Source organism: Muntiacus reevesi, chromosome 7, assembly GCF_963930625.1.
Source record: "Muntiacus reevesi chromosome 7, mMunRee1.1, whole genome shotgun sequence".
Taxonomy (NCBI): domain Eukaryota; kingdom Metazoa; phylum Chordata; class Mammalia; order Artiodactyla; family Cervidae; genus Muntiacus; species Muntiacus reevesi.
This window is the reverse complement of record NC_089255.1, coordinates 70,089,348-70,115,356: the sequence shown is the minus strand read 5'-3', so window position 1 is coordinate 70,115,356 and position 26,009 is coordinate 70,089,348. Positions and strand designations below refer to the sequence as shown.

The window sequence follows — 26,009 nt, the reverse complement described above, 5'->3', positions numbered from 1 at the left end:
TCTATAATCCCACACTTCCTATCTCCTGTGAAGCACTATCCCTACTCACTTTACTATTTGCCTCCTAAAATGCCTTTGCTACTTGACACACAAAATAAAGTGGGTAAAATCATGTGGTCCTGTAATCCTTGCCTCATGGTATTCATACTCTGGAGTATAAATACCCTCCCACTCTGTAACAGGACTCTTCAGTGCTAACAAATAAAATACAGCAGAAGCAAAGATAATGTGATTTTTGTCATTTGATGATGAAAGGCTCTGGAGCCTCTGGTTCTCTCACTAACTCTGGGAAAAGCCACGTCACGAGCAGTCCTATGGAGGGTCCAAGGAGAGGAACTAAAGCTGCCAAGAGCCACATGAGTGACCTTGGAAACAGACACTCCAGTCCCAGAAAACAGCTTGAGCAAACCTCATGAAAGACACTGAACCAGAATCACTCAGCTGAGCCACTCTCAGACTCCCGACCCTTCAAAACTGTATAAGATAATAAATATTTATTGTTTTAAGGTACTAACTTTTGAGGCAATTTATTACACAGCAATAGATAACTAATACAAATAATAATGCTAAATAATAATACCTACTCCTTTCAGACTAACAATTGTAAAAATGCCTAAGTTCAATCCCATGAGAGACATTCTGTACTAATTCAGCATACTATCAAAAGTATTTCACATCAAAATCTATAATGTTCTATTACTTATCAGCACAGCAAGATTAAAAAAGTAATAATGCCCAATACCAGCAAAGATATGTGGCAACAGGAATTTCCATGAACAGTTGGTGGGAGCACAACAGATACAATCTTTTTTGAGAGCAAGTGAGCAATGTTTATCAAAATTTAAGTCACATACAATTCTACTATTAGGCATTTACCCCTGGTTTTCCTCTTAAATCTTACAATATACTTGCATACGGGCTGGGGAGGAGGGCGGAAAGAGAGAAACTGACTCCAGTGAAAAATAGGAAATCTAAATATTCATAACAAAATTTTTGGGTACATCAATTATAGTATAACTGAACAGTGGACTATCATCCAAATGTTAAACAGGAATATATACACATCCAATTTAGAAAAGATATCCAAGATATACATTATGAAAAAAGTCAGGATATATATAACCCCATTTCCAATGAGAGAACACGATACTGAGTTCCTATTTAAATCACAAAAGGGGCATTATAATCAAAACTGTATTTCCACATTTTATAATCACTTGAATTCACTTAAAGATACCACTGTTGTGCAAGTCTTTTAAAGCAGGCCGAGTGGATCCTGTTTAAATTTTACTTCTGCTTAGCATCCATACCATGCATAAATAATAATAATGATTGCCAATGTATACTGAACAAATACTATGTGAAAAAAATTCTATTAAGCACCTCCGAATATGATGTTTACATATATTATTTAGTCCTCAAACACTGTGATATACATAGTGCTGTTATCTCTATTGTACAGGGAAGAAAAATGAGGTAAGAGGAATTTGCCCCGAGCCTGTGAGAGTACAAAGAATTCAAAATCACAAGTTTGTTCTCTTAGCCAATACCATATAAACTTTTATTCATTTTTATTATATTTCAAGTTAAAAGAGGGCTGCAAAACTTGGTCTTTAACTAACAGATTAGCAAATAAACCAAAATCAATGCAACATCAGAATGACTTAGACAATTCTTAACTCTTATGAAAAAAAACAGAAAAAACCATGGACACAACAAAAGCAATTTCCAATTAAAAATAAATATAACTATCTAATAAAAATGCAATTTATTTTGCTAAAATCACATACTCTTCCCTGACTAGCTAATTACTACTAGGTATCAATTCATTCCAGTAAATTACATTTAGTTAGTACCCTTTCAAAAAAAGAAAATTCCTTTTCCTTGAGCACCAACTATAACAAATCTGGTACAGGAAAATAAAGAGAAACCAAGCAAAATCTTTCTAAAAACTGAATAGTCTTTACAGCATTTGCCTGGTTTCCCTTTTCCAATCTACTTGATTACTTTTACCTTATTTCTAATTTTAATCCTTTCAATCACAGCTCTATTGTATTTCCTTTGCTGGATAAAGCAAGGGAAAATAAAGACTAATTAGAAAATAAGACCAATCCAGTAAGTTATTAAATCCTTTTATAATCATTATAGCTGCAACTAACCAGGCAACTCAGGTTTACTTACCCAAAGATCTTGTCTACCACATTGTAGGTTAACCATCATTTTTTATATCTTAGAAACATCAAAGAAGCTACGAGAAAGTATGTTCACCTTACATTTCAAAGCACTTTATAAGACCACCTTTACTGAACCACATTTAACCATAAAAACGTGGCAAGAAACACGCTGACCAGTTCCTGCACTTATTCTTCAAAACATATCTCCCTTCTTCCCAAGCCCCCCAAAATTGGCATGTTATAGTCAGACATCCTGTGTTCCAATTCTAGAAAGGTCCACTAAATAAGGTATCTGAAGCGGTCTCCGTTTCCTTTCCTGTAAAATGGGAATGAGATGAGTACCTACTTCATGGGGCTGCTGTTGAGAATGAAACAGGATAACTAATGGTAAAGCGCTTAGAACACTGCCTGACACGTAATGTACACTCAATGCCAGCCATTACTGTATCTACAAATTAACTGCCTAGGATCTGAATTTTCTCTTTTAGAGATGAGAACTAACCAAACTCCATCAGGACAGTGGGCATACCGATGGAGTTTCATATTAACCAGTGCAACAAATAGCAACAGTATATAAACACAGTAATTGTATTTTCATAGCACTTTCGTTCTTTTTAATAAAAACGCTTTGCGTGAAACTAAACACTCCGATCTCCCACGCTGGAACCCTGTTAACACAGCCCGGAAATACAGTCCAGGTTCTCATCGCCTAAGGAGGGGAGAACGTGACAAACTGCTGGTTACATCAGGGAATCCGGCAGTTCAAAGCAGGCCACAGCGGCTCAGGGCTGGAGGGTAGTCTGTTTAGAGATACAACGTTCCCTTTTCCTATTTTCCTCCCCAGTGTCGATACTAACGAAGCCCTTTTCTCCCCTGAGCCGACGACAAGCATCTCCCGGCTCTCTCGAGGGGGCTCCCACCCTGTGCGTCTCCCCCCCATGGAACCCAACTATCCCCCGACTCACAGAGTGTGTCCGCACACATTCACCATCAGCTTCAACGAAGGGTTCCGGTACTTGGTGGTCTTACACCGGGGGCAGCCCTGATCGTCCATGGCGCCTTCCTTCCAATGGACTTTTCCCGGCGCCTGCTTCAGTCTCCGCCACAGCCAACCTCAAACGCCTCGGATCCGAGGCCAAGCAGGTTCCTACCAACAAGCTCTTGACTGGGACGGTCCTTTGCGAATGAGCACCGGCCGGGGGCAAGGCACTTCAGCGCAAAGGTTCCGGAAGCAAGTTTTCCGGTCCTGCCGCCAGGGCTCGGTCTCAGCTTTCGCAGGCCTCGGCAAAACCTTGGGTTTAGGGGGAGGGCTTTTTAAAAAGGCAAATTACACATAAACCCTCAACTCTATGTACCTAGCTGTATTTTTCAGGAAATCGTGTCACAATTAGGAACATAGATTCCACCTTGTTCTGTCTGGAAATAGTCCCATTAATCAAAGAGCTATGTTTGGTGTACATACTCAGTAACGCGGACCAGTATTTTCTTTTAAACAGTGTGATAGTCTTGTGCCTTCTACTTCTTTACACTTGCACAGTCGTGCAATCACAGAAAACAATATGCATTCTCAGATATGAAGTTTGGAAAAGTTATTTAGAATGAAAGTCTCATGCTGACCCTAAATATTACTGATTCTCACGAAATGTTAAAATAGTTCTATAAATAATATCTGGCATCTGCAGAGAGGCAATTACCGCAAGATGGTCAGGCATGCTTAAGGGTTTCAGCTGGCTCTAGTATCTCTCACCACCTTACCAATCAATGGCAGTATTTGTTTCCCCAAACACTGGAGGGATCACACAGGAATATACACTTTATTTCAGCAACTCGACTCTCTTGAGAGCCTGAATCTCTTTGGAAATTTTAAGTAACATTCACTATATTTATCAAGGCTGCAAAGTGCAATCTATAAATAGCTCTGCATGCATGTTAAGTCACTCAGTCAAGTCTGACTCTTTGCCACCCTATGGACTGTAGCCCACCAGGCTCCTCTGTCCATGGAATTTCTCCAGGCAAGAATTCTCCAGGCTTTGCCCTCCTCCAGGGGATCTTCCCAACACAGGGATCAAACTGGCATCTCTTGCATCTTCTGCATTGGCAATCAGGTTTTTTACCACAAGTGCCACCTGGGAAGCCCGTAAATAGCTCTACCTGATAATAAATTCCTCCCACTATAAAGGACACATCTTATCCATCTCCTGAACAAGGATTTATTTATACTTGTTGATTAAGTACAGTAAATGAAGAATGAATGAATGAACATCAAATAGTGAAATGTGAAATTTTTTATCCTGAGTACTGTATTGTAATCTAACCCAACTCCATCAGAAGTGAGCATACAAAGTTTTTAAAATTAACCCATACAATGAATACCCACGGAATACTCTGATAGTAATATACTCATAGTAATCTTTTCTCTTTTCAATAAAAATAAAAAGAGGAATATTCCAACTCTCACTTGTTTTTAAACAGTGAACTCAACAGGCAACCCACACTGTGGAAATACAGTTGGGATTTCCATGCGCTATGGAAGGAGAACATGACAAACAGCTGGATACCACATCTGGGAACCAACAGACCGAGGCAGGCCACAGCATAGGTCTTTATGTTAGTAGAAAGACATCAGGGATTAACCTAACAAAAACATCATGTCATTTGTTTGATCATAATATTGTTCATTTTTGTTCTTTAGTCTTCAAGTCAGATCCCACTCTTTGTGGTCCCATGGACTATAAATAACCTAGCAGGCTCCTCTGCCCACGGGATTTCCCAGGCAAAAATACTGGAGTGGGTTGCCATTTCCTTCTCCAATATTGTTCATTAACAGAAGCTAAACAAATGTAAATTTACTAAAATAGGCAATATCAAATGCTGTGCTGACCTGGAGACATTATGCTGCAATTTTTTTTATTAAAAAAAGGTTTTTTTAGTTGACATGCCTGCAAGACATGTGAGATCTAAGTTCTCCCACCAGGGTTCGAACCCAGGTCCCCTTCAGTGAAAGTGTGGAGTCTTAATCACTAAATCAGCAGGGAAGTCCGTACGCTGCAATTTATTGAAAGAGACCACATCCAAACAGATTATGAGTCAAAGTGAAGCACGCTAAATAAAGGCAATTTTTACGATCTTTATATTTTAACAGAAAAGGAAACTTCTGATGAAAGAGTGAATATGATTAGTGAGCAAATAAAACTTTTAGCCAAAACTAAACGAGAACTTATCCACTAAGTTGGCCATACTGCTGGAGAAGACTCTTGAGAGTCCCTTGGACTGCAAGGAGATCAAATCAGTCAACCTCAAAGGAAATCAACCCTGAATATACATTAGAAGAACGGTTGCTAAAGCTGAAGCTCTAATACTTTGGTCACCTGATAGGAAGAGCTGACTCTGATCCTGGGAAAGACTGAAGGCAAAAGGAGAAGGGAACAGCAAAGGATGAGATGGTTAGATAGCATTTCTGATGGACATGAATTTGAGCAAATTCCGGGAGAAAGCGGAGGACAGAGGAGTCTGGCTTGCTACAGTCCATGAGGTTGCAAAGAGTAGGACATGAATTAGCAACTGAACACCAATAACAACAATGTTTATCATCACCAAAACACATTTAATCATTTCTCTGAACAGGAGACCTCAAAGCACTTTTGTGCAGTGAATTGCTTTTCCTTTCTCCCAAGCCTTGAGATTAAGGCAAGAAAAGCACTGAAGATTATGGGAGGAAACATTGCTACCAGCTCTATCTTTTCCCTGGGTTGGAAATTACTGCTAGAGAAACATGGTGACAACAACTGACTTGTAAATCTATCAGATAAGCATTACTCATTGAGCTAGAAGCAATAGAAAGTAGTGATTATAGATTTGGCTCCTGGCATCAAGAGAGCTGGATTCAAGTTCTGCCTGCCTCATTTACTAGCTACACGACTAACAGCACCAGGTTTCCCAAATATAAGATGTGGATAACACCAGCACAACTAGCACGCTGGATTGAGGACGCCACTAGCACAGAGTAAGGGCTCAGTAACTGTGACCTGTTATTAAGGGTGGCTCCGTTGCTAAGTCGTGTCCAACTCTTTGCAACCCCACGAACTGCAGCATGCTAGGCTTCCCTGTTCTTCACTATCTCTAAGAGATTGCTAGTATAGGTATTATTAGTGAGTGGTAGTATCTACATGAGGCATGTACTAGGAAGAACCTATCATTTTAAAAACAGACCTAACCAACTTTATTTTGTTCAGTCACTAAGCCCTGTCCAACTCTCTGTGACCCCATGGACTGCAGCACACCAGGCTTCCTTGTCCTTCATTGTCTCCTGGAGTTTGTTCAGACTCATGTGCAATGAGTTGGTGATAACTATCCCACCATCTCATCCTCTGTCACCCTTCTCCTCCTGCCTTCAATCTTTCCCAGCATCAGAGTCTTTTCCAATGAGTCAGATCTTCACATCAGGTGGCCAAAGTATTGGAGTTTCAGCTTCAGCGTCAGTCCTTCCAATGAATCTTCAGGATTGAGTTCCTTTAGAATTGACTGGTTTAATCTCCTTGCAATCCAAGAGACTCTCAAGAGTTTTCTCCAACACTACAGTTCGAAAGCATCAATTCTTTGAAGCTCAGCCTTCTTTACGGTCCAGCTCTCATCTCCATACACGACTACTAGAAAAACCACAGCTTTGACTAGGTGGACTTTTGCCAGCAAAGTGATGTCTCTGCTCTTTAATACACTGCCTAAGTTGTCCTACCTTTTCTTCAGAATCTGCCTGCAATGCAGGAGACCCACGTTCAATCCCTGGGTCGGAAAGATCCCCTGGAGAAGGGAATGGCTATCCACTCCAGTATTCTTTCCTGGAGAATTCCATGCACAGAGAAGCCTGGCGGGCTACAGTCCATGAGGTTGCAGAGAGTTGAACACAGCTGAGCAACCAACTTACAGCACATACTCAATGCTCTGTGGCGACCTACATTGGAAAGAAATCCCAAAGAGAGGGAATACATGTGCATGTGTGGCTGATTCACTTTGCTATACAGCAGAAACTAACATAACATTGTAAAGTAACTATTCTCCAATTAAAAACAAAATAAATTTTGAAAAACAGAACTGTTTTTGAGCCAAATTTCTTATTCTCCCTTAACTGGGTTTCCCTCCTCCACATAATACACTTCACAGGGTTCCTGTAATGATTAAATAACATGATATGCACATACGAAGGCCCTACTACAACGCCTCATAGACAACAGAAACTGCAAAGTACACCATTACCCCTGGTGGAGCTCACTAATGCAGAATGGTCAGAAAACTTTGAGGAAGGACGCACGGATAGCACCAGACATCACTTTGCTGGCAAAAGTGCGCCTCGTCAGAGCTGTGGTTTTTCTAGTAGTCATGTGTGGAGATGAGAGCTGGACCGTAAAGAAGGCTGAGCGCCGAAGAATTGATGCTTTCGAACTGTAGTGTTGGAGAAAACTCTTGAGAGTCTCTCGGACAACAGGGACTGAAATGGAACCTCAGCCTTTGTGAAAAACACCCAGCGATCAGGTTAACCACTTTCATAAAGATAGCTATATCTCAACGAAAGTTTTCCACTCTATAAAGATGGTGGTGGTTTAGTCACTAAGTCATGTCCGACTCTTGCAACCCCGTAGACTGTACTGTAGCCTGCCAGGCTCCTCCGTCCATGGGATTTCCCAGGCAAGTACACTGGAGTGGGTTGCCATTTCCTTCTCCAGGGGATCTTCCTGACCTAGGAATTGAACCCAGGTCTCCTGCATTGCAAGTGGATTCTTTACTGATTGAGTTACAAGGGATAGGAGCCCATTATTTCTCTTCCCAAATCTGCTCATCCTCTAGCATACATAAGAGCAGATTCTACCCCTCTTGGATAATGTTTCTCAAAGGCAACCCTTCCTTTCCAGACCTAAGGCTATGAACCCAGATTAGGCCTTCCCAAACTGTTGAAGGCTTTTATTGTTTTGTTCTTTGACTATGGATAGCATCCCACCCTGTTCTTATGGAAAACAGCTCCTCCCCCACAGAACCGGGCAGTTCTAATGGACCTGCCAATTGCAATGCCGGCCCTCTGGCCTTGGGGTTGACAACAAAACCCTATGGACCAATGAGAGATCATCCCTAGAATTTATCAAATTGGAAGAAAGGAAAAAGCAGCAGAGCCTCTTGAAGCTAGAAAATGTGTGCTGGGAACTCCTGGAAGCCCAGGGTTCCAACCTTCTGGGGAAAGACCCTTTGAAAGACTAAAACTTCTTTGATGAAAGATGCAGAGGCCAGTGAAAAGGGATAATGAATGCGTCTTTAAGTCTGACCAGCCGCATTCTACTCTTCCCATTTTGGTATTATGACCCCAAAATTTTATCTTTTTGCCTAGGCCAGTTCAAGTGGAGCTTCTGGCTCCTGGGGCAAATTAACATCACTAAGAGGCAAAAATGCTGCTACATTTGGGAGAGAACTAGAACCTGGCACTTAGTCTCTGCCAGGATCTCTTCCCTCCACTATCATCCCTGTGACTCACTAGGTCACTCTCCTTCTCATCTAGTGCTCATTAGCATCCTCAACAGAGAGATGAGTTTGGTCAGGGGCAGAGAGTTTGGTCACTGAGAACTCCCAAGTACTACATCTAAGACTCCTCCCACCAGTCTTACTTCTTTTCTTCATGTAAGTTTGAAAAATCCTAGAGAAGGGCTGAATGGTTTTGGTTTGGTGCCAGTGCCCGACCCTGGACCAGCCAACTATATGGCCATGATATTACTCACAACATAGCCACGATACACAGACCACTATGTCTACCACAGCACAGCAAAACGAGCATTTCATTCAAAGTCCCTCATAATTTGCCCCCAACATCCCTTTTAAGCTAATCTCCCATCATACACCTATATAAAACCCACACTTCTGACACACCGAATTACTCAATATATTCAGAAATAAACCACATGGCTTCATGGCTCCATGCTTTATTCCCTCTGCCCCTAATGAACTCTATCCGTGAACTCTCAAAATTCTTTTCCTTAAAAATCCAGCTAAAAATCCATTCCCCATTGCCTTTTGCCTCTCAGAATTAGTCTCTTTATCCTTAACACTCATATACTCTGTATTGTACTTACTTACAAATATATCTTACTTCCCCTACCAGATTTTAAGTTACTCAGGGTCAGAGACCCCAATTTTATCCTTCAGTATGTAATGTAACACCATGCACTTAATCACGACTCAATAAATATTTGGCAAATGAAAGATCTTTCAGAAATGCTGATTACATATCATCAACTGTTGGTCACTAAATAGCAAAGGAACACCTCCTCTACCTAGGAGACTACTTTACAACCTGACTTCCTTAATATAAGCTTTTGGAAGCAGAAAGAACAGACCAAGATACAGATATACAGCCTTCCCTCTGTCCTCCAGATAGCCAAAGTCAGTTTTGAGAAAGGAAATCTCCATTCTTCTTTGAGAGGCTGTGCTGGGTCTTCGCTGCTGCTCGGGCTTTTCTCGAGTTGCAAGAGACCAGGGGCTTCTCTCTGGTTGCAGTGTATGCGGGCTTCTCACTGCCATGGCTTCTCCTGTTGCGGAGCTCGGGCTCCAGGGTGCACAGGCTTCAGTAGTTGTGGCACGTGGGCTCAGTAGTTGCATCTCTCCGGCTCCAGAGCACAGGCTCAACAGTTGTGGGACAGGGGCTTAGTTGCTCGGTGGCATGTGGGATCTTCCCCAACCAGGGGTCAAACCTGTGTCTCCTGCTTTGGCAGGCAGATTCCTCACCACTGAGCCACCAGGGAAGCCCTAGAAATCTCCGTTCTTGATAGCAACACCATTAGATACATTTAAGCAAAGTGCAATATTTTGTGCTGAACTATGTTTTCTTCATTATGCTAAAATGGCAAAAGATTTCTGTATTGCTCATCATTATCTTCAGGCAGGAAGGAAGAGATACAGAAACAAGCAGCTTAGTTTTCACTCTTAGGCAATCCCAACTCACCTCCATTTTCCCAAATCAAAACATAGCTTTAGTCTGTGTATCAGCAGAGCAGACTCAACATTCATAGCATGGCAGACGCAGGAAGTAGAAGCAAATACTCAGCAATTTTACAATTCATTTGGCAAAACAAGTGCCCTGAGATTAACTCCACACACCCTCAAGTCTGGGGTTCTACTTCAATGTAGCTAACCATATTTGAGTCAAGGGCTTCCAGCCCATTTCGATATGCTGCCAGAATGAGCTCGGACACTCAACCAGCTAAAGCAATCCAGATCCTGGTGTTGGATTTCATTTCTGGTCCTATAGAAATCTCTTACTGGAGCTATAGAATACCAACATAGCCACAGGCTACAGGTATTATAAAAGACCATGGCTGTTTCTATATAATCTGTTGAACTTGAGACTCTGGAGGCAAATATACACAAGACCTGCAGAAACCCAGTGCGTGGTTTTCCAAGTTAATGCATTATATTTGATTGATAATAAGCCTGAGGAAGACTCCTATGATCTGCACTTGGATAGCCCTTTAATATAGCCAAATGAGTTTTCATAAGGTATATACAACTAAAAAAGTTTCCTACTTTGCACTATCATGAGGGAGATGTTAATGCTAAAAAACATTTAACAAAGATTAATTATGTGCCAGGTGCTTTTGGGCACATCTTATCTCATTTAATCCTCACAACAATCCTGTCCACTTTTTATAGTCAAGTAGCTAATAAATGGCAGAGCTAGGATTAAACCTACACCTAGCTAACTGATCCCCAAATCCACATGCTTTCCACTAAACCACACTACCTCCTGTCTACTTTGCTCTGATAAATACACTTTTAAAATTCAAGGAACTAAATGGAATGTGATATCCAGGATTAGATCCAGGAACAGAAGACAGATATTAGTGAAAAAACAGGTGAACCCAAAAAAAGGTCCAGAGTTCAGTTAACAGTATTGCACCAATGTTAATTTGTTTGGACAAATGTATTGCTATAATGTAAGAAATTAACATCAAGGGAAGTTAGGTAAAGAGTAAGTGGGAACCCTGTTCTCTTTATGACTGAATTGTAAGTCAAAATTATTCTAAAATAAAAAGCATATTTTTAAATTCAAGAAAGTTATGAATCTCAGATATTGTCCAGAAGTTCAATGCCTAATTGGATATTTCCAATGGGATAGAAACATGTGGTCTTCTGCATAATTACAAATTTTGAATCTACCAGAGATATCAGTGCTGGCTTCATTAGGGTAGTACAAAAGCAAGTTAAACCCAAAGTCAAATGACTTGATTGTTGACCAGCAATAAAAATGCAGCCTGTCCACAAAAAAGGAAAACCTCATCAATCTGATTACCATAGCAGGTGACCTAAACAGTTGCTTTAAAATATGCTGAAATAAGCACTTACAGGTAATTGGGAAGCAGAAACAAAACAAAGCCACCTAGAAGTAAAGGTTAGGACGATGTCATTAAAATGTTGCATTTTTGCGAAAGACTACCAGCAGGTAGACCCAAGTGACCCACAGTAATCAGAGAAGGAGAGATGGGTTCATTCTTTTTTGAGTGAAAACTTCATGCAAACTATGAAGGAAAGAGGCATAGCTGCAAAAAGCAGCAGACTCCACACCCTCAGGCACTTCACCTCAAACCAGAGGGCAGTCTCCCATCTGTTTATGTTGTGGAAATGGCTGCTGATCCTGCACTCATCTCCTCCAAGACACCTGCACATAGAGATCGGTTTCTACCAGGAAGATCGTCTCCAAAAAACTATTCATACACTACCATTAAAAAAGGTTCATATAGAAGCTTAAATTTCCATACTGTTATTATAATCTACAAAGTAAGATCTCTTCTACCCTGCTGACCCAGGATAAACATGGTAAAACATTCTACACACTTAGTTGTATCAGGTTCGGCTCAGTTGGGTTGCCAGCCCTCCAGGTGACCTAAGGTTAAAAACATTTTTTTTTTTTTGAAGGCTTCTTGTTTTTGCGTTCTCAGTGGGCTATTTACACCGTTTTCAAGCATCCCTCCTCCTTTGGAATTTTAATTTACTGTGAACGCTTCCCCCATGGGGCATTCCCTAGTGCCATTTTATTCTTGACCCTTTTGAATACAAAATCCTTAATAAAGACAATGGAAAGGAGGGTGAAAGCAGTAGCGATACCAGAGAAGCTTCTAAATCCTCCGAAATTTTGTCATCTAGACACTGAGGGTGGCCTCTTTGTTAAGAATCTAGCATCCAGACCTTGAGGTCACACGATTAGTATTCCCACTGGAATCGTAGGGACTCTCTTTCAAAGAGTCTGCTGTCCAGTTTTCAGGCCACGTTAGGCACGTTCCCGCCCAGAAGCAGGGCCTGAAAAGAATGTCGGTGTTTTCCTTCAGGTATAGGTGCCTGGGGGTCAGGGGAGAGGGAACGGCAAGGGGTGGAGTGGGAGGCGGGTGATCGACAGGGATAGAAACTGTGTCTCCTCCTCCCTCTGAATGCGAAATAGCCAATGGGGTGGCGCGGCCGAGCCGGCCCGGCCGCCAGTGCCATATAGTATGCAGCAACCGGAGGAGTCACGTTGGGGGAACGGCAGAAAGCAGCTATCCTTTTACACTACTTTGCTCTAGCTGCTATCTTAATGGTGACTGCGTGGCCGGGGGGAAACCTGATCGGCCAGATCCAGCCGAAACCAGGAGGGAGGGAGTGGGCTTTCCGGAGGGGGGGAGGGGGGAGGGAGACGAAGAAGGAGGAGTAAGAGAGGGGAAAAGAAAGAGGAAAAGAGTGCGAGGGAGTGAGGGAGGGAGGAAAATAAACAACAACAAAAAAATGTCCTCTTCCTCCCCCACCGGGCAGATTGCAAGTGCGGCGGACATCAAGCAGGAGAATGGGATGGAAAGCGCCTCGGAGGGGCAGGAGGCGCCCCGAGAAGTGGCGGGGGGCGCGGCGGCGGCGGGGCTGAGCCCCCCGGCTCCAGCCCCTTTTCCCCTGGAGCCGGGGGACGCCGCGGCCGCCGCCGCCAGGGTGAGCGGAGAGGAAGGGGCAGTGGCTGCAGCGGCGGCGGCGGCGGCCGGGGCGGCGGTGGATCAGGTACAACTCCACTCGGAACTTCTGGGCAGGCACCACCACGCCGCGGCCGCCGCCGCCGCCGCGCAGACCCCACTGGCCTTCTCGCCCGACCATGTCGCCTGCGTGTGCGAGGCGCTGCAGCAGGGGGGCAACCTGGACCGCCTGGCCCGGTTCCTCTGGTCCCTGCCCCAGAGCGACCTGCTACGTGGCAACGAGAGCCTGCTGAAGGCGCGGGCGCTGGTGGCCTTCCACCAGGGCATCTACCCCGAGCTCTACAGCATCCTCGAGAGCCACAGCTTCGAGTCGGCTAACCACCCGCTGCTGCAGCAGCTCTGGTACAAGGCGCGCTACACCGAGGCCGAGCGAGCCCGCGGCCGGCCGCTGGGCGCGGTGGACAAGTACCGGCTGCGCAGGAAATTCCCCCTGCCCCGCACCATCTGGGACGGCGAGGAGACGGTGTATTGTTTCAAGGAGAAGTCGCGCAACGCGCTCAAGGAGCTCTACAAGCAGAATCGCTACCCTTCGCCCGCCGAGAAGCGGCACCTGGCCAAGATCACCGGCCTCTCCCTCACCCAGGTCAGCAACTGGTTCAAGAACCGCCGGCAGCGCGATCGGAACCCCTCCGAGACCCAGTCCAAAAGGTGAGCGCCAACTTTCCTCCTCCTCCCCCTTCCTCTCCCCCACCCCCTTCCCAGCTTTCTTTTCCTCCAAGTGCTCGCAAACATGGCGCTTACCTTCCCCACCAGCCTGGTCCGGCTGCCCACCTCTCCCCGCCCCCCACCTCTGTCCCCGGCCCCGGGCGCGGGGCGGGAGGTGGGGGGGCGCGGTGGCGGGGGGCGGGGGAACCTCGCTCCGTACCCTCCCCCACCTCCCCCCAGAAGTTTCTGGTCGCCCGCCTAGGTCTCAGTCCCCGCCCCCACCTCGGCTGGTCACTGCTGCCCAGCTTCCCACCCCCATCCCGCCGGCTTTGAAGTTGCCACTCTCTCCCCGGTTCTGGCCGGGCGAAGGAGCGTGTGTAGGCGCCGGAACGGCAGTTCTAGTGTCCGCCCGAGGCCCACGGAGGTTGCCAGAGCCGGGCCGGGTCTGCGCCTCCGAGGGGTCACGCCAGCCCAGCGCGCGCGCGCGCTCCCCGGACCCCCAGGGTTCGGCTGGCCGGGGCCCATGTTGGAGGTGGCCGTGGCCGTTCTGGAAGGAGGAGAACGGAGTGGGGGGCGGGGGGCGGGGGGACAGAGGGCTGGCGGCGCAGGAGGGGGTCTGGGGGTGTCGAGGTTGTATGTGACAGAGTTAATCATTCACCCTGCCCTCGCTGGTTCCCTTCGCGGCCGCGGCAACTGTGGGGTGTTGGTGCGGCTCGGCTCTGCGGTGTTTTGAAACCTGATTCTGAACTCCTTCGGATCGGATTTCAGCGCCTCGGGGGTGGTGGAGCTGCGGGGCTGCTTCCTTGGCCCCGGACAATTGCGTGTCTCCCTCCTGGCGTGGTGATGGGGGTAGGGGCAGGTTGGCACCGGGCGGGAGGCAGGAAAGAAGTGGGGGCGCTAGCCACTCCGCCCCTCTTTGAGCGCCCACCCTGGCGGGTTTGAACTTTTTGACTGCCAGGTATTTATTTTTTCCCAACTGGTAGAAAATACCGGGTTTTCCGCCTCTTCCGTACGTCCTCCTGAGTCAGACACCTAGTCTGAGTGTCTCTGTGTTGTATTGTTGGACGAAGTGTAAAGCGAAGGCCGCCTAAAAGGAAAGTGTCGCCAACCCTGCAGGGACAAGAAAGAATCCAAAAGCAGCTCGTAGGCTCTGCTGTAGGGAGGAATCTGGGAGCCGGGCAGTCCGGCCCGGCCGGGAGAAGGTGATCGCCCTGCGCATTCCAGAGCCCGCTGTGGGCCGCTTCTGCCCTGCGCTCCCGCGGGGCCGAGAACCACGGCTCCGGCATTCCTCACCCCAGGCAGGGAGGAAGGCTCGGTGTCCGAGCCCGGCCTGGCGGTAACCAAAACAAAACGCGCACCGCGATCGGCGTGCACCCCGACCTACGTGCACCCCTCCGCAGACTTTCGGGGCGACCCAGAGGAGGCGCCTTGGTAACTCCACGCCACCTGCCCCCGCGCCTGCTTGAGGCAGCGGGTCCCATCGCCTACGGAATCTGCAGGCCAGGTCTAGGGGGTGGGAGCGGCGCGCAGTCCAGCTGCCCTGCATCCTCCACTCCCCGGCCCGGCGCGTTCCCCGGGTCTCCCCCGCCACACTCAGCCTGCTTCTCCCCCCACTCCACACCCCCGCCCCCGGCCCAGTTGCCTGGTTGAGGCCCCTCTCCGGATCTACCTCCCACCCGCACCCCCGGTGAGTCACCCTCGCAGACGGCGACGGCGGCTCAGCCTCAGCTCGTAAATCAAAGCGCTTTCTGCGCTCCTGGCCCCGCAGCCCAAAGCCGGAGTAATCCCCTCCCCAAGGCATGAAAGCGAACCGACCGCTGGGCACTGCAGGGATGTCGGATCTTCTGCTGGGCCAAGTCCCGCCGCGCTCCAAACGTAGGGCCTCTGTCCTACGCCCCCCTGTCCCTGCCCAGCCTCAGACCAAATGGGAAACCTGTCCCCGGATTTGGTATTTCCCCCCAAATCGGAGAGGTGAGGAGCACAGTCTTGTCTGCTAGGGAGCAGAACTGAGGGTACTGGGGAAGGGGTCTGATAGGTACACGGCCACTGAGTGACCCACATCCTTTCCCTCCCACCTCCCCAGGGCACTGGCTGGTGTTCGTTAAATAGGCCCTTATGGCTTCCTTTGGATTCAAAGGCGACTGCACATAACAGTTCTGAAACAGCCACTTTGTTGAATGAAACAGTTGTCAATCTGGTGGAGTAGAAGTTTGGGAGCAGGTGAGAATATGATCTCTCGTTAACTAACTGGCAAACAAAAGCCAGTATTTCCCATCTCCTGCTCCTTTGACAGTTTTCTTTACCTCCAAAACCACCCTAATCCGAATTGGTTTGAGGGGAAGAGAAAGAGTTCCTAAAGCAAGATGAATGATCACCCCTTTGATGAGTTTTTTCCTATGGTATAGGTAGAAGCATTTTTAACAGTAAGAAATAATTTCAGTGCTACAAAAAAAAAAAAAAAAAGAAAAAAAGTATACAATTCTTCTGTAAATCCTGTTAGCTGAATTTACATCTTTCAGACCTCCGGACTTTCTTTGAATTTATTATTAGCAAAGGTGATTGAAAGAGGAGAATTCCTCTTCCTAGATGCCCTGGTCAAAATCTGCAGAAAGGCCTCATAGTTAAAATAAGACTAAAAGATTTTCTGCTGTGCTTTCCTTAGACACAGCCTTTAATGGGTTAAAGGCTGGTTTTACAAACAGTTGGCACTATGTACCTTGCCATGCCCCTGACTTTCTGAACGTCTTGATTTCCTCCTCTGTACAGTGAGTCAGATGGCAATCCTAGCACTGAAGATGAATCCAGCAAGGGTCATGAAGACTTGTCTCCTCATCAGCTCTCGGGTTCATCCGATGGTGTCACCAACCTCAGCCTTTCCAGTCACCTGGAGCCAGTATATATGCAACAAATTGGAAATGCTAAAATATCGTTAAGCTCCTCTGGAGTTTTATTGAACGGAAGTTTGGTACCTGCAAGTACTTCACCTGTCTTCCTTAACGGTAATTCTTTCATTCAGGGACCCAATGGAGTTATCCTTAATGGATTAAGTGTGGGAAATACACAGACAGTGTCTTTGAACCCACCAAAAATGGCATCAAACATCATGAGCAATGGTATATCCATGACTGACATCCTGGGGTCTACCTCCCAGGATGTGAAGGAATTCAAGGTTCTCCAGAGCTCTTCAGCTAACTCAGCAGCCACCACCTCCTATAGCCCCAGTGCTCCGGTGTCGTTCCCAGGGCTGATTCCCAGCGCTGAGGTGAAAAGAGAAGGTATTCAAACAGTGACTTCCCAGGATGGAGGCTCTGTGGTGACTTTTACCACGCCAGTGCAAATTAACCAGTATGGCATCGTCCAGATCCCCAATTCTGGAGCAAACAGCCAGTTCCTTAATGGGAGCATTGGATTCTCTCCACTGCAGCTGCCTCCTGTTTCAGTGGCAGCTTCACAAGGTAAAAGTCTTATTTGGTACCATAATGCATCAGTCAATGTTTTAGCCAGCTGCTGTAAATGACGCATTTGGTGAGAGCTATAGATTGCTATTAGTCTTCGGGTACCTTATTGGCTGCTACATCTACAGAATAGTCTTGATTTTGTTTCTCCGCCTTCACAACATCCATGTAATATCCAGCTTGCTTGGTTCCCTGGTATCATGGGGGTGGGCTTTTATTTTCCCAACAACTGAATGGAAAAATACAGTTCACTGTGAGTCCTGCCAGTTCTACAATTATAGAAATATGCTAAGTCAATCGGTACTTACACAGTAACCCATTGCTTGATATTTTAAGATTAAAAATTAATAATATTGCTAAGAACACAAAATGAGCCAAGCAGTTGGTAAGAATGTGTACACTTCACCTAAGCATCATTTATCTGAGCAAAAGGTGTTTTAGAAGAGCAAGCTAAAAAGACTGGATCATTTGTGTTTGATTCATGTTCCTCCTATAAATAAGATGTAACAGACCAAAAGGTAAAACAGAGGAATATATGATTGTTTGTTTCTCTGCATGTATACTAGCCTCTTAAATGTGTGGGTTTCTTTATGAAGGCAACTGTAAGCCTTATTTTATGTTTCTGGCTTTACTAAGACATCTCCTAAAGAAACCACTGAGATGAAATTTGGGGAACCTGAGCCTGACATGCCAGTTCTTCAGTGACTTTAAGCAAATCTGGAGAGCTTTGTGTCCCTGTTTTTCTATAAAAACAGGAATGGTTAGAATGGAGGTTGAAGAACCCTCTGACTTCAGAAGAGGGAGGTGTTGGTGCATATTTGCCTTTGTGGAAGCAAATCTGAAAGTCCAAATTTTTACCAAAACAAAAATCAAATAAGTAACTGTTTGCCTTAAAGATCAGCTTCCTGTAAAATGGTTTTATAAAAAAAAAAGATCAATTTTTTCACATCTCTTGTTTTCTACAACTATGGTCTACTTCAGTTTGTTCGAGGTATTAATGGAAAAATTGTTGTGCAGTGAATTCCATTCTGCACATTTGTTTCTGTTTAGGGAAAATGGTAGTATAGTACCACACAACAGTCCTGCAGCATGCTGTTTATTTCTTCATTGTTCCAGGCTATAGAAAAGATTAAGCTAAGTCACTATCCAACACAGGACAGAAATAGTCAAACCACAGAGAAAGCCAAAGTGCTTAGTTGTATAATACTTTAATATGGATCTAACCCTTTTTCTCTCTTTAGGAAATTTCCAAATAGTAGATAACATTTTAAAGACAACAGATTTGAGCAAAAAAGCATGGTGTATGCATTGGGGAAGAGAAAGGCAGGAATACTTCTCATACATAATCTAAAGAAGTGCTGCCATGGGAAATTATTACAGGCTAATAGTTAATTCTTACAATGAGACATTCATTATGAATAAGAACAGCATATTCAGTTAAAATAGCTAAGATCAAATGACAGAGCTGTCAATCTTTAGACTTGTCCGGGTGAGTTGAAGACATAAGTTTAACCAGACGTGTCCAGGAAGCAACATTCTCTTAGAGTAATTGTGTATTGCAGTTCTCAGTAAAGTACTTGGGGAGTCAGCCTTTCTCATAGACACCATGCCTTTCTTACAAATGGCTAGACAAGGTAGATTATCTTTCTGTAGTTGAAATTTACATAGAAAAGCAGAATTTCTACATTTTACTCACTTTATAATCTAAGAAGATAAGCTCTTTTTTTTTTAGCATCGCTATAAAATTATTCTTTGTATGTTGATCATTTCACAGCTGGGTTTTTTTAATTGATTTTGAAATTATTGTTCAACTTATAATTCATTTGCAACTATACTTAAATATCAAGCTTTAGATCACATCTGCTTTTCCCCTTCACGTATGTATTTCGTAATATAAAAACTTTGAGAAACATTATTTTACTTAGATGCAATAGCAGTTTGAGAAAATGTCACATCTATTTTGTTATATATGGTCCTATCCCAAAATAACGGATCACTTTGTTCACATATACACTGGCAAATAATTTCACAAACACACAACAAAGTAAACATCTATTTCAGATGTCTTTTGCTGCAATTTAGTACCCAACAAGAATTTTAGAGCCTTTTTCATTTGTCTGACCTGAAACAAAGATTTATGTTAGAAAAGAGCTGAAACATGCATAGAAATGTTTTTCGTAAGTTCAGATAAAATTTTCATTTTTTGTTTGTTTAAAGACATTCCTTTGCGTTTAGGGTGCTTAAAAATGTTACGAAGACATACATATATTTATGACATTTATCAATATAGGTGGCAACATAATCACAATTATTCTAATAATTTAAGGGGGAAATGTTTTAGGTGAATTACCTTTAACTTTGAACTGTTTTCTCAAAATAATATTTACTTTAACATTGGAGTATTTTCTCAAAATAATGAAGAGTATCTACTGCACACCTAATTCAAGATCAGGGTAAACTTGCCATTTGAATTATTCTGTCACAAAACTCTTCTAGGCCCACCTTTCCTTAAAGGCAAGATAATTGCCATTTTTCCCCAAACCTAGGTGAAGGCTCAGAGGAAAAGGTTTTTAATTTGATGGTGGGAGTTGGGGACGAGGGTCTAATTCATCTGCATTGTCTTCAGCTTTCTACCTACATTTTTTTCTACTTCTGGTCTCTGCAGAACATTATAATGAGAGTCTCAAAAGACAGAAACCCTTTTTAAAAGCATTAGCTTTAGTTTTAATGCTGTTGGATCTGTATTTTTAAAAGCACATTTCATTATTATTATTAATTCTATCACTACAATACTGAAAATTCAGAACTAGTACAACAAAAAGAAAGAAAAATCTATTGAATGTTTTGTTGACATTACTTTATGGTTAGTTTGGTGAATGAGTGCAACCTGTCTGTACAGGTTTATATGGTTAACTTTAAGCCCCAGGGTAACTCATTTATGTGGTATTTTCTACATTTCCATTTATATTTTATGTCAGTTACTGAGCTTGTCCTGAACAAAGGCATTCTCTTTTGCATTTGTTTTCTAGTTCTAACTGGCAGAGCTAGCAATAACTATTCAACTAACAGAGATAACAAGTCTTAGCAATACTGAGCCAGAAACTTAACTGAAATTAGAACTTGGAAAAAAATTTTTTTCACATTTGATTTCTAAGCCAGTAGTTCTTGCTCCTGCTTCATCACCAGAATTACTCAAGGAGTTAAAAATATACCTGCTCTGGGACTTACTGAGTCAGACTCTCAGGAGCAGAGCCTGGAAATCTGGAGTTGTAAGTGCTCAAGAAAAATCATGTGTGTAAAAAAGTAACTTTTCTTTCCTTATCAGTTCTGTCAATGATAATATGTACCTTTTTTTTTTTTAGGTAATATTTCAGTAAATTCAAGCACTTCAGATGGGAGCACATTTACAAGTGAGTCTGCCACAGTCCAGCAAGGAAAAGTTTTCTTGAGCTCTCTCGCTCCCAGTGCAGTGGTATACACTGTTCCTAATTCAGGCCAGACTATAGGATCTGTTAAACAGGAGGGCGTGGAGAGGAGCCTGGTGTTTTCTCAGCTGATGCCTGTCAATCAGAATGCACAAGTAAATGCAAACCTATCTTCTGAAAGTATCTCGGGAAGTGGCCTCCACCCACTGTCCTCCTCATTAGTTAATGTATCCCCCACTCACAACTTCTCCCTCACTTCCCCAACCCTACTAAATCCCACTGAGCTAAACCCTGACATTGCTGATAGCCAGCCAATGTCTGCACCTGTGGCAAGCAAATCTACTGTGACGTCAGTCAACAACGCTAACTATGCAACTCTTCAGAACTGCTCCCTTATTTCTGGTCAAGATCTACTATCAGTACCCATGTCCCAGGCTGCCCTTGGGGAAATAGTTCCCCCAGGTGAAGACCAGGTGGGTCACCCCTCCCCAACAGTACACCAGGATTTTGTCAGAGAACATCATTTAGTTATGCAATCAGTAGCTAACATAAAAGAAAATTTCTTAACAAATTCTGAGAGCAAAACAACAAGCAACTTAATGATGCTGGACTCCAAATCCAAGTATGTCCTAGACGGCATGGTGGAGACTGTCTGTGAAGACCTGGAAACAGACAAGAAAGAGCTTGCCAAGCTCCAGACTGTCCAGTTGGATGAAGATATGCAAGACTTGTAAACTTAATTTCCTTTTCCCTCCCCTGGCATCAGCAGGCAAATCTTTTCATGGAAGACCTGAGGACACAAAGCGGTCTCCCATTTAAAGGGAAACACTAGTTTTGCAAGTAAATGCATTCAAGAGACCTTGGATTGATCTGCCTGAAGATCACAGTTAAATATGCAGGAGTAGAACTGCATTACTGCAGCTTTTTGGTTCTCTTTTCAATAGATGGAGACAGACATCAGAGATGAAATATATCAAGAAGTCAGAGTGTATCATTTGATTGACTTAATTCTAAGGTCAAATGGAACTTGACAGTTTTTTAAATTAAAAATGTATACCCTTAAGGTAGAAAATTAAATATCGCTACAGAACATTAGAAACAATGCAGTTCTTTTTGTTTACTTTTCCTCCATGGGCATTGGTAAGGTTAAGAAGCATAAGTGGTACTTCATACAATTCTAAGGATATATTTTTGAATATATGCATTTCTGTTTTTCAGCATTTTTGTGAAAGTCTTGCTTTGTCTCTATACAATTCCAAATGTGGTTGCTAATAGTCTAGTGTGGCTGAGAAAGTTCGCAACCCCACTAAGAAAACTGAAACAATCTGCAGTGTGAGTGTAAATATGTTAGTCCTATCAATAAGGATTTGGGTAATTACAGTGAATTTTATTTATGCTGTATATGTTTCTCTTATACTTCAGACACTATGAACTGAAAAAAATGTTTTGGTACTGTTTAATTTATTTTTATTGTTTGAACAGGAAGTGAACAGTTATTTCCAACAAAGTTTTACTTTTTGTAGGATTTTAAAAGTAATGATTTTTATCAGGAGTCTATTAAGGTCAATATTAATAACAACTGAAATAGGAAATCTAACTCCCATTATTGAAATTTTGGTACTTTTTTTCACATTCTTGTTCTTTATTTAGCAACTCTCTGATTCATTTAAATATATTTCCTATAGAATTCTACGTGCCTTTTTACCTTGTGGCCTTTTTATTCTTATTAAGGTACAGAAGTGTCAACAGAAGCACTGATGACTTTTTTCTACTATCCAACAGGGTTACTTTCACTGAATTGCTTTTAAATCTGAAGAACTTAAGTTTCACTTATAGTTAATGTTTATGATGCAAATGGTTGAACAACTAATTATTGTTGATACATTTCACTAAAAGTAACGGTTACAGACTACCACACAAAACCAGTTCTGAAGGCTATGAAAACAACCATTTTAAAGTAAAGAAAGAGTTTGTATCTTCTAATGAGCAGAATTATGTCTTGTTGAAACTGTTTTGAATCAGTTGTTACATTATGACGTATGACTGTTTGCACTATATTATCGCATCTTCTTTAAATCTTTTGGGGGTTTCTGTAAGAAGCTTGTTTGATAATGTTGTGAGCTGTGGTTATACAGTTTTTATCAGGACTCAGAAGAGAAAATGTAATAATACAAATACATTTGTGTAGTGAGTTAAGTCTCTGGTCTCTGTAAAGCAAGATAAGTTAGGAAATGACCTCTTCAGAGATGACCGAAAGTTGTGGAACATGAAGATGTCATCACATCTTGCTTTCTTTAAGATTGGAACAAAGGGTCCACTCTAAGTCTCTGCATGCTCATCAGTCCAGCATGTTGAGTAAGGGCCATAGAGGATTTCACTTTTATTGTTATTGCAAATGGAACTTGCAGGCATACATGAAGAGCCCTTTGAAGAATTCCTCTCCCATCATATTTTTTTCTCCTCCATCATTTTGACAACGAATTTAGATCCCATTTTTTTATGGAATTAGTGAATGTTCCTAAACTGCTGAAATGACATGTTTTTTGTTTTGTTTTACAATGTCAGGCATTTTAGAGTTCTCTTCCACTCCACCACCACTAATACAGCTTGTTCGTTTCTTTGGGTGTGTGCTGATCATGTTACTGAGATTAATCACATGGTTCTATAGTGTAGTTTACATAAAAATGATGTTTTCCACTTGATTGCTGCAAATATCAAGAGTTTGTTCATTTTAATTTTAAAATACCCATCGAATAAGAAAGATGGGAAAGTTTAAAAAGTTATATATGTTATACATATATAACTAGAAAAGTTTTATATTGTCTTCCAAAAATATAATAAGCCTCTCTTTTATTCTTTTATTCTTCCTGTTTTCTACCTTAAGAAAGAAAAACGATAGCACAAAACTTAAGACTTACCTAGGAAACCTATTCATACTCTAACATGATATAATTATACCCCTACAATTACTCCAGGTAGCTATACAATATACCAGGTAAGAATCAATGCACATTATAAAGAACTTATTGTTCTTTTCTGTTCTTTCAGTAAAATAAGGGCCAGTTGTTATGAAGCCCATATATATGTGAATGAAATAAGGTAAACCCCATGATCTCCCTGCACAGAATTGCAAATATTTTTTGCATTGCTAAGGGCCAGACTCAAAACCCTTGGCAGAATTTCTCTCCTACATAAACCAATGCTTGAAGATGCTGCAAATGACCCTCTAATGATCTCCAAAGAGGAATCAGAATAGGGGTAAACAACTCTCCTTCAAACCCCAACCCCTGCTGCTGGCTGTGGGATTTTCAATGTGAGCCTCTCTATGCACTCTTATCAGTCAGAATTTGGCATTTAGCTCTTAGTTGCATCCAATAAAGGACAATCTATTGTTTAATAAAGAGAACATGCATTTGTCCCTGGTTCAAGCAAGAGCACCTGTGTTGTACTGCTTTGTAGCCTACATGTATCAGTAGTAATGAAAAGACTGAATTGTACACGTTTCATTGCCTTTCTTGTGTTATGAAAGGCAAGTAGATGTTATAGCCATAGATAAAATTCATAGTTAAATTGCACACAGACCTTCAGTCTCCCTGTATATGCCCTTGCGTCTTGCATGTTCAAAGCTAGATTATTGGGTAGGTGTTGCAGCCTGCTCGACTACATGTTAGACAAGTGTGTGTTAGTATATAATCAGAAGTTCTTCATTGTTTAAAATGTTTTTGACAGATCATCTCATCATAAAAATATAAATAATTCAGGAAGGCTATGGGGAAAAGAATTACATTTTACAGAAGATATTTTAAAAGTCTTCCTTGAACTTAGATAATAGAGCCTAACAGTTATTTTGTATCTAATTGATACATTTCATGTTAATTTCTTATTACCACCTTACATTTTATTAATCAAAATTATATAGCATGTGACTTTTGGCTTTCAGGGTTCTCAAAAATTTTTATTCTTTTGTTGCATGTACTGTATGTTTAGAGGCAACCAGTTATATACTCAATATGGTTTTACTGTGCCTTACACAAAGAGAAAATCTATACAGAATGTATATCATGGGGTGGGGTAACGGAGTCTTTACTGCACTGTTAGGTGACGGCACACAGAGCATGTCCCAGAACACTTCTGTGCTTAATTACCCAACCAAAGAGATCTAAAGTGTGTATGTTGTACTGTAATAGGGGTTTATGCCTGGACAATTAAGTGTTTTATTTGTTTTCTGAAATGATGTGAACTTATTTTTCTAAACACTATGCTAAATAAACTTTATATTTATACATACGTTATGTTGAAAAGTTGTTTATCCCTGGGAAAGCAGAGAAGAGTAAGGAAAAGAAAAAACAAAAACCACAAACATTTCATAGACTCGCAAGTATAAGGATAAGAGGAGTCATTTTGGGAAAATAATCTCTGTTGATCTTTATACAAAATTACCCAGTTCACGTAATTGTGCTGCATATTCAGAGCTAAATGATTAGAGTTCATCCTCCTTAAAGCCAAGAAATGTGTCTTACTCATTTGGGTGTCCCAAATCTGAATCTGATACCCTCTAAGGTTTAATGAAGTTAATTGAAATGTTCAAGGACCTTTCCATTCCCAAGCGTTATTGAAAGGGCTCAGTATAACCCCATCTTTAAAACACTTCCATCAGCCAACGTCTGGTTATATACCACAGTTGGATCCACCAGTGATTGGCTTAAAACTTTAGACAGAACTGCATTACTGAGTGTGTAGAAGAGTCAGCCTTGGTACACTTTGATTCTCATTTTAAAATTAATGACATTTTGATGTTGTATGCCTCCCACACTGAAATGAAGAGGAAGCTAGATAATAAAGTAGATTGGGACCAACCATACAATTCTATTACAAAACTGAAGTCATCAAATTAACTTCAGGTATTATTTCTAGAGTTTTTTAATATTCTTGTCATTCATTTGTTTAAAAGTTTTCTATGTAGTTAAACCAATTGAAGTTTGTAGTATCTCCGAGTACAGTGTAGGATCAGAGTATTATGGAGTGATTATATTTCATAATTTCTTAACCAAACATTTTAAAAACATTTGACAAGATTACTGATCTACTTCAGTTTTTTTAGTGGCAAAATGATTTTTTATATTGGAATATAGTTGATTAAAATGTATGTTAATTCAAATATATTTTGTAGCTGCTTGGAAGCTAGCCAATTAAAACCCTTCAATGGGAATTCAAGACCTTCAGCTATGTGATTCAATCCCACTTTTCCAGTTTCCCTTAATAATAAATGTGGACATTTACCTTTGTATCTCA

The 26,009-nt window shown here is 42.4% G+C and overlaps 2 protein-coding genes across 6 annotated transcripts in view; one reads left to right on the top strand and one right to left on the bottom strand.

The window, feature by feature from the left end:
• The window catches only part of MNAT1 (MNAT1 component of CDK activating kinase), a 198,328-nt gene extending 194,984 nt beyond the window's left edge, over positions 1-3,344 (bottom strand). For all 5 annotated transcript variants that reach the window (XR_010663875.1, XR_010663876.1, XM_065940109.1 and 2 more), the window contains exon 1: positions 3,140-3,344. Coding sequence is in view for 3 of the 5 variants with exons in the window: in XM_065940109.1 (XP_065796181.1) it covers positions 3,140-3,228 (89 nt within the window). In the remaining 2 variants the exon portion in view is untranslated. The remainder of the gene's footprint in view (positions 1-3,139) is intronic.
• Positions 3,345-12,878: 9,534 nt separating this feature from the next.
• Positions 12,879-25,004, top strand: LOC136171479 (homeobox protein SIX4). Its single transcript, XM_065940108.1, has 3 exons — positions 12,879-13,840; positions 16,604-17,292; positions 20,655-25,004. Exons 1-3 carry the CDS (start codon positions 12,960-12,962, stop codon positions 21,449-21,451), a joined length of 2,367 nt encoding a protein of 788 aa, XP_065796180.1. The 5' UTR covers positions 12,879-12,959; the 3' UTR covers positions 21,452-25,004.
• The last annotated feature ends 1,005 nt before the right edge of the window (positions 25,005-26,009 follow it).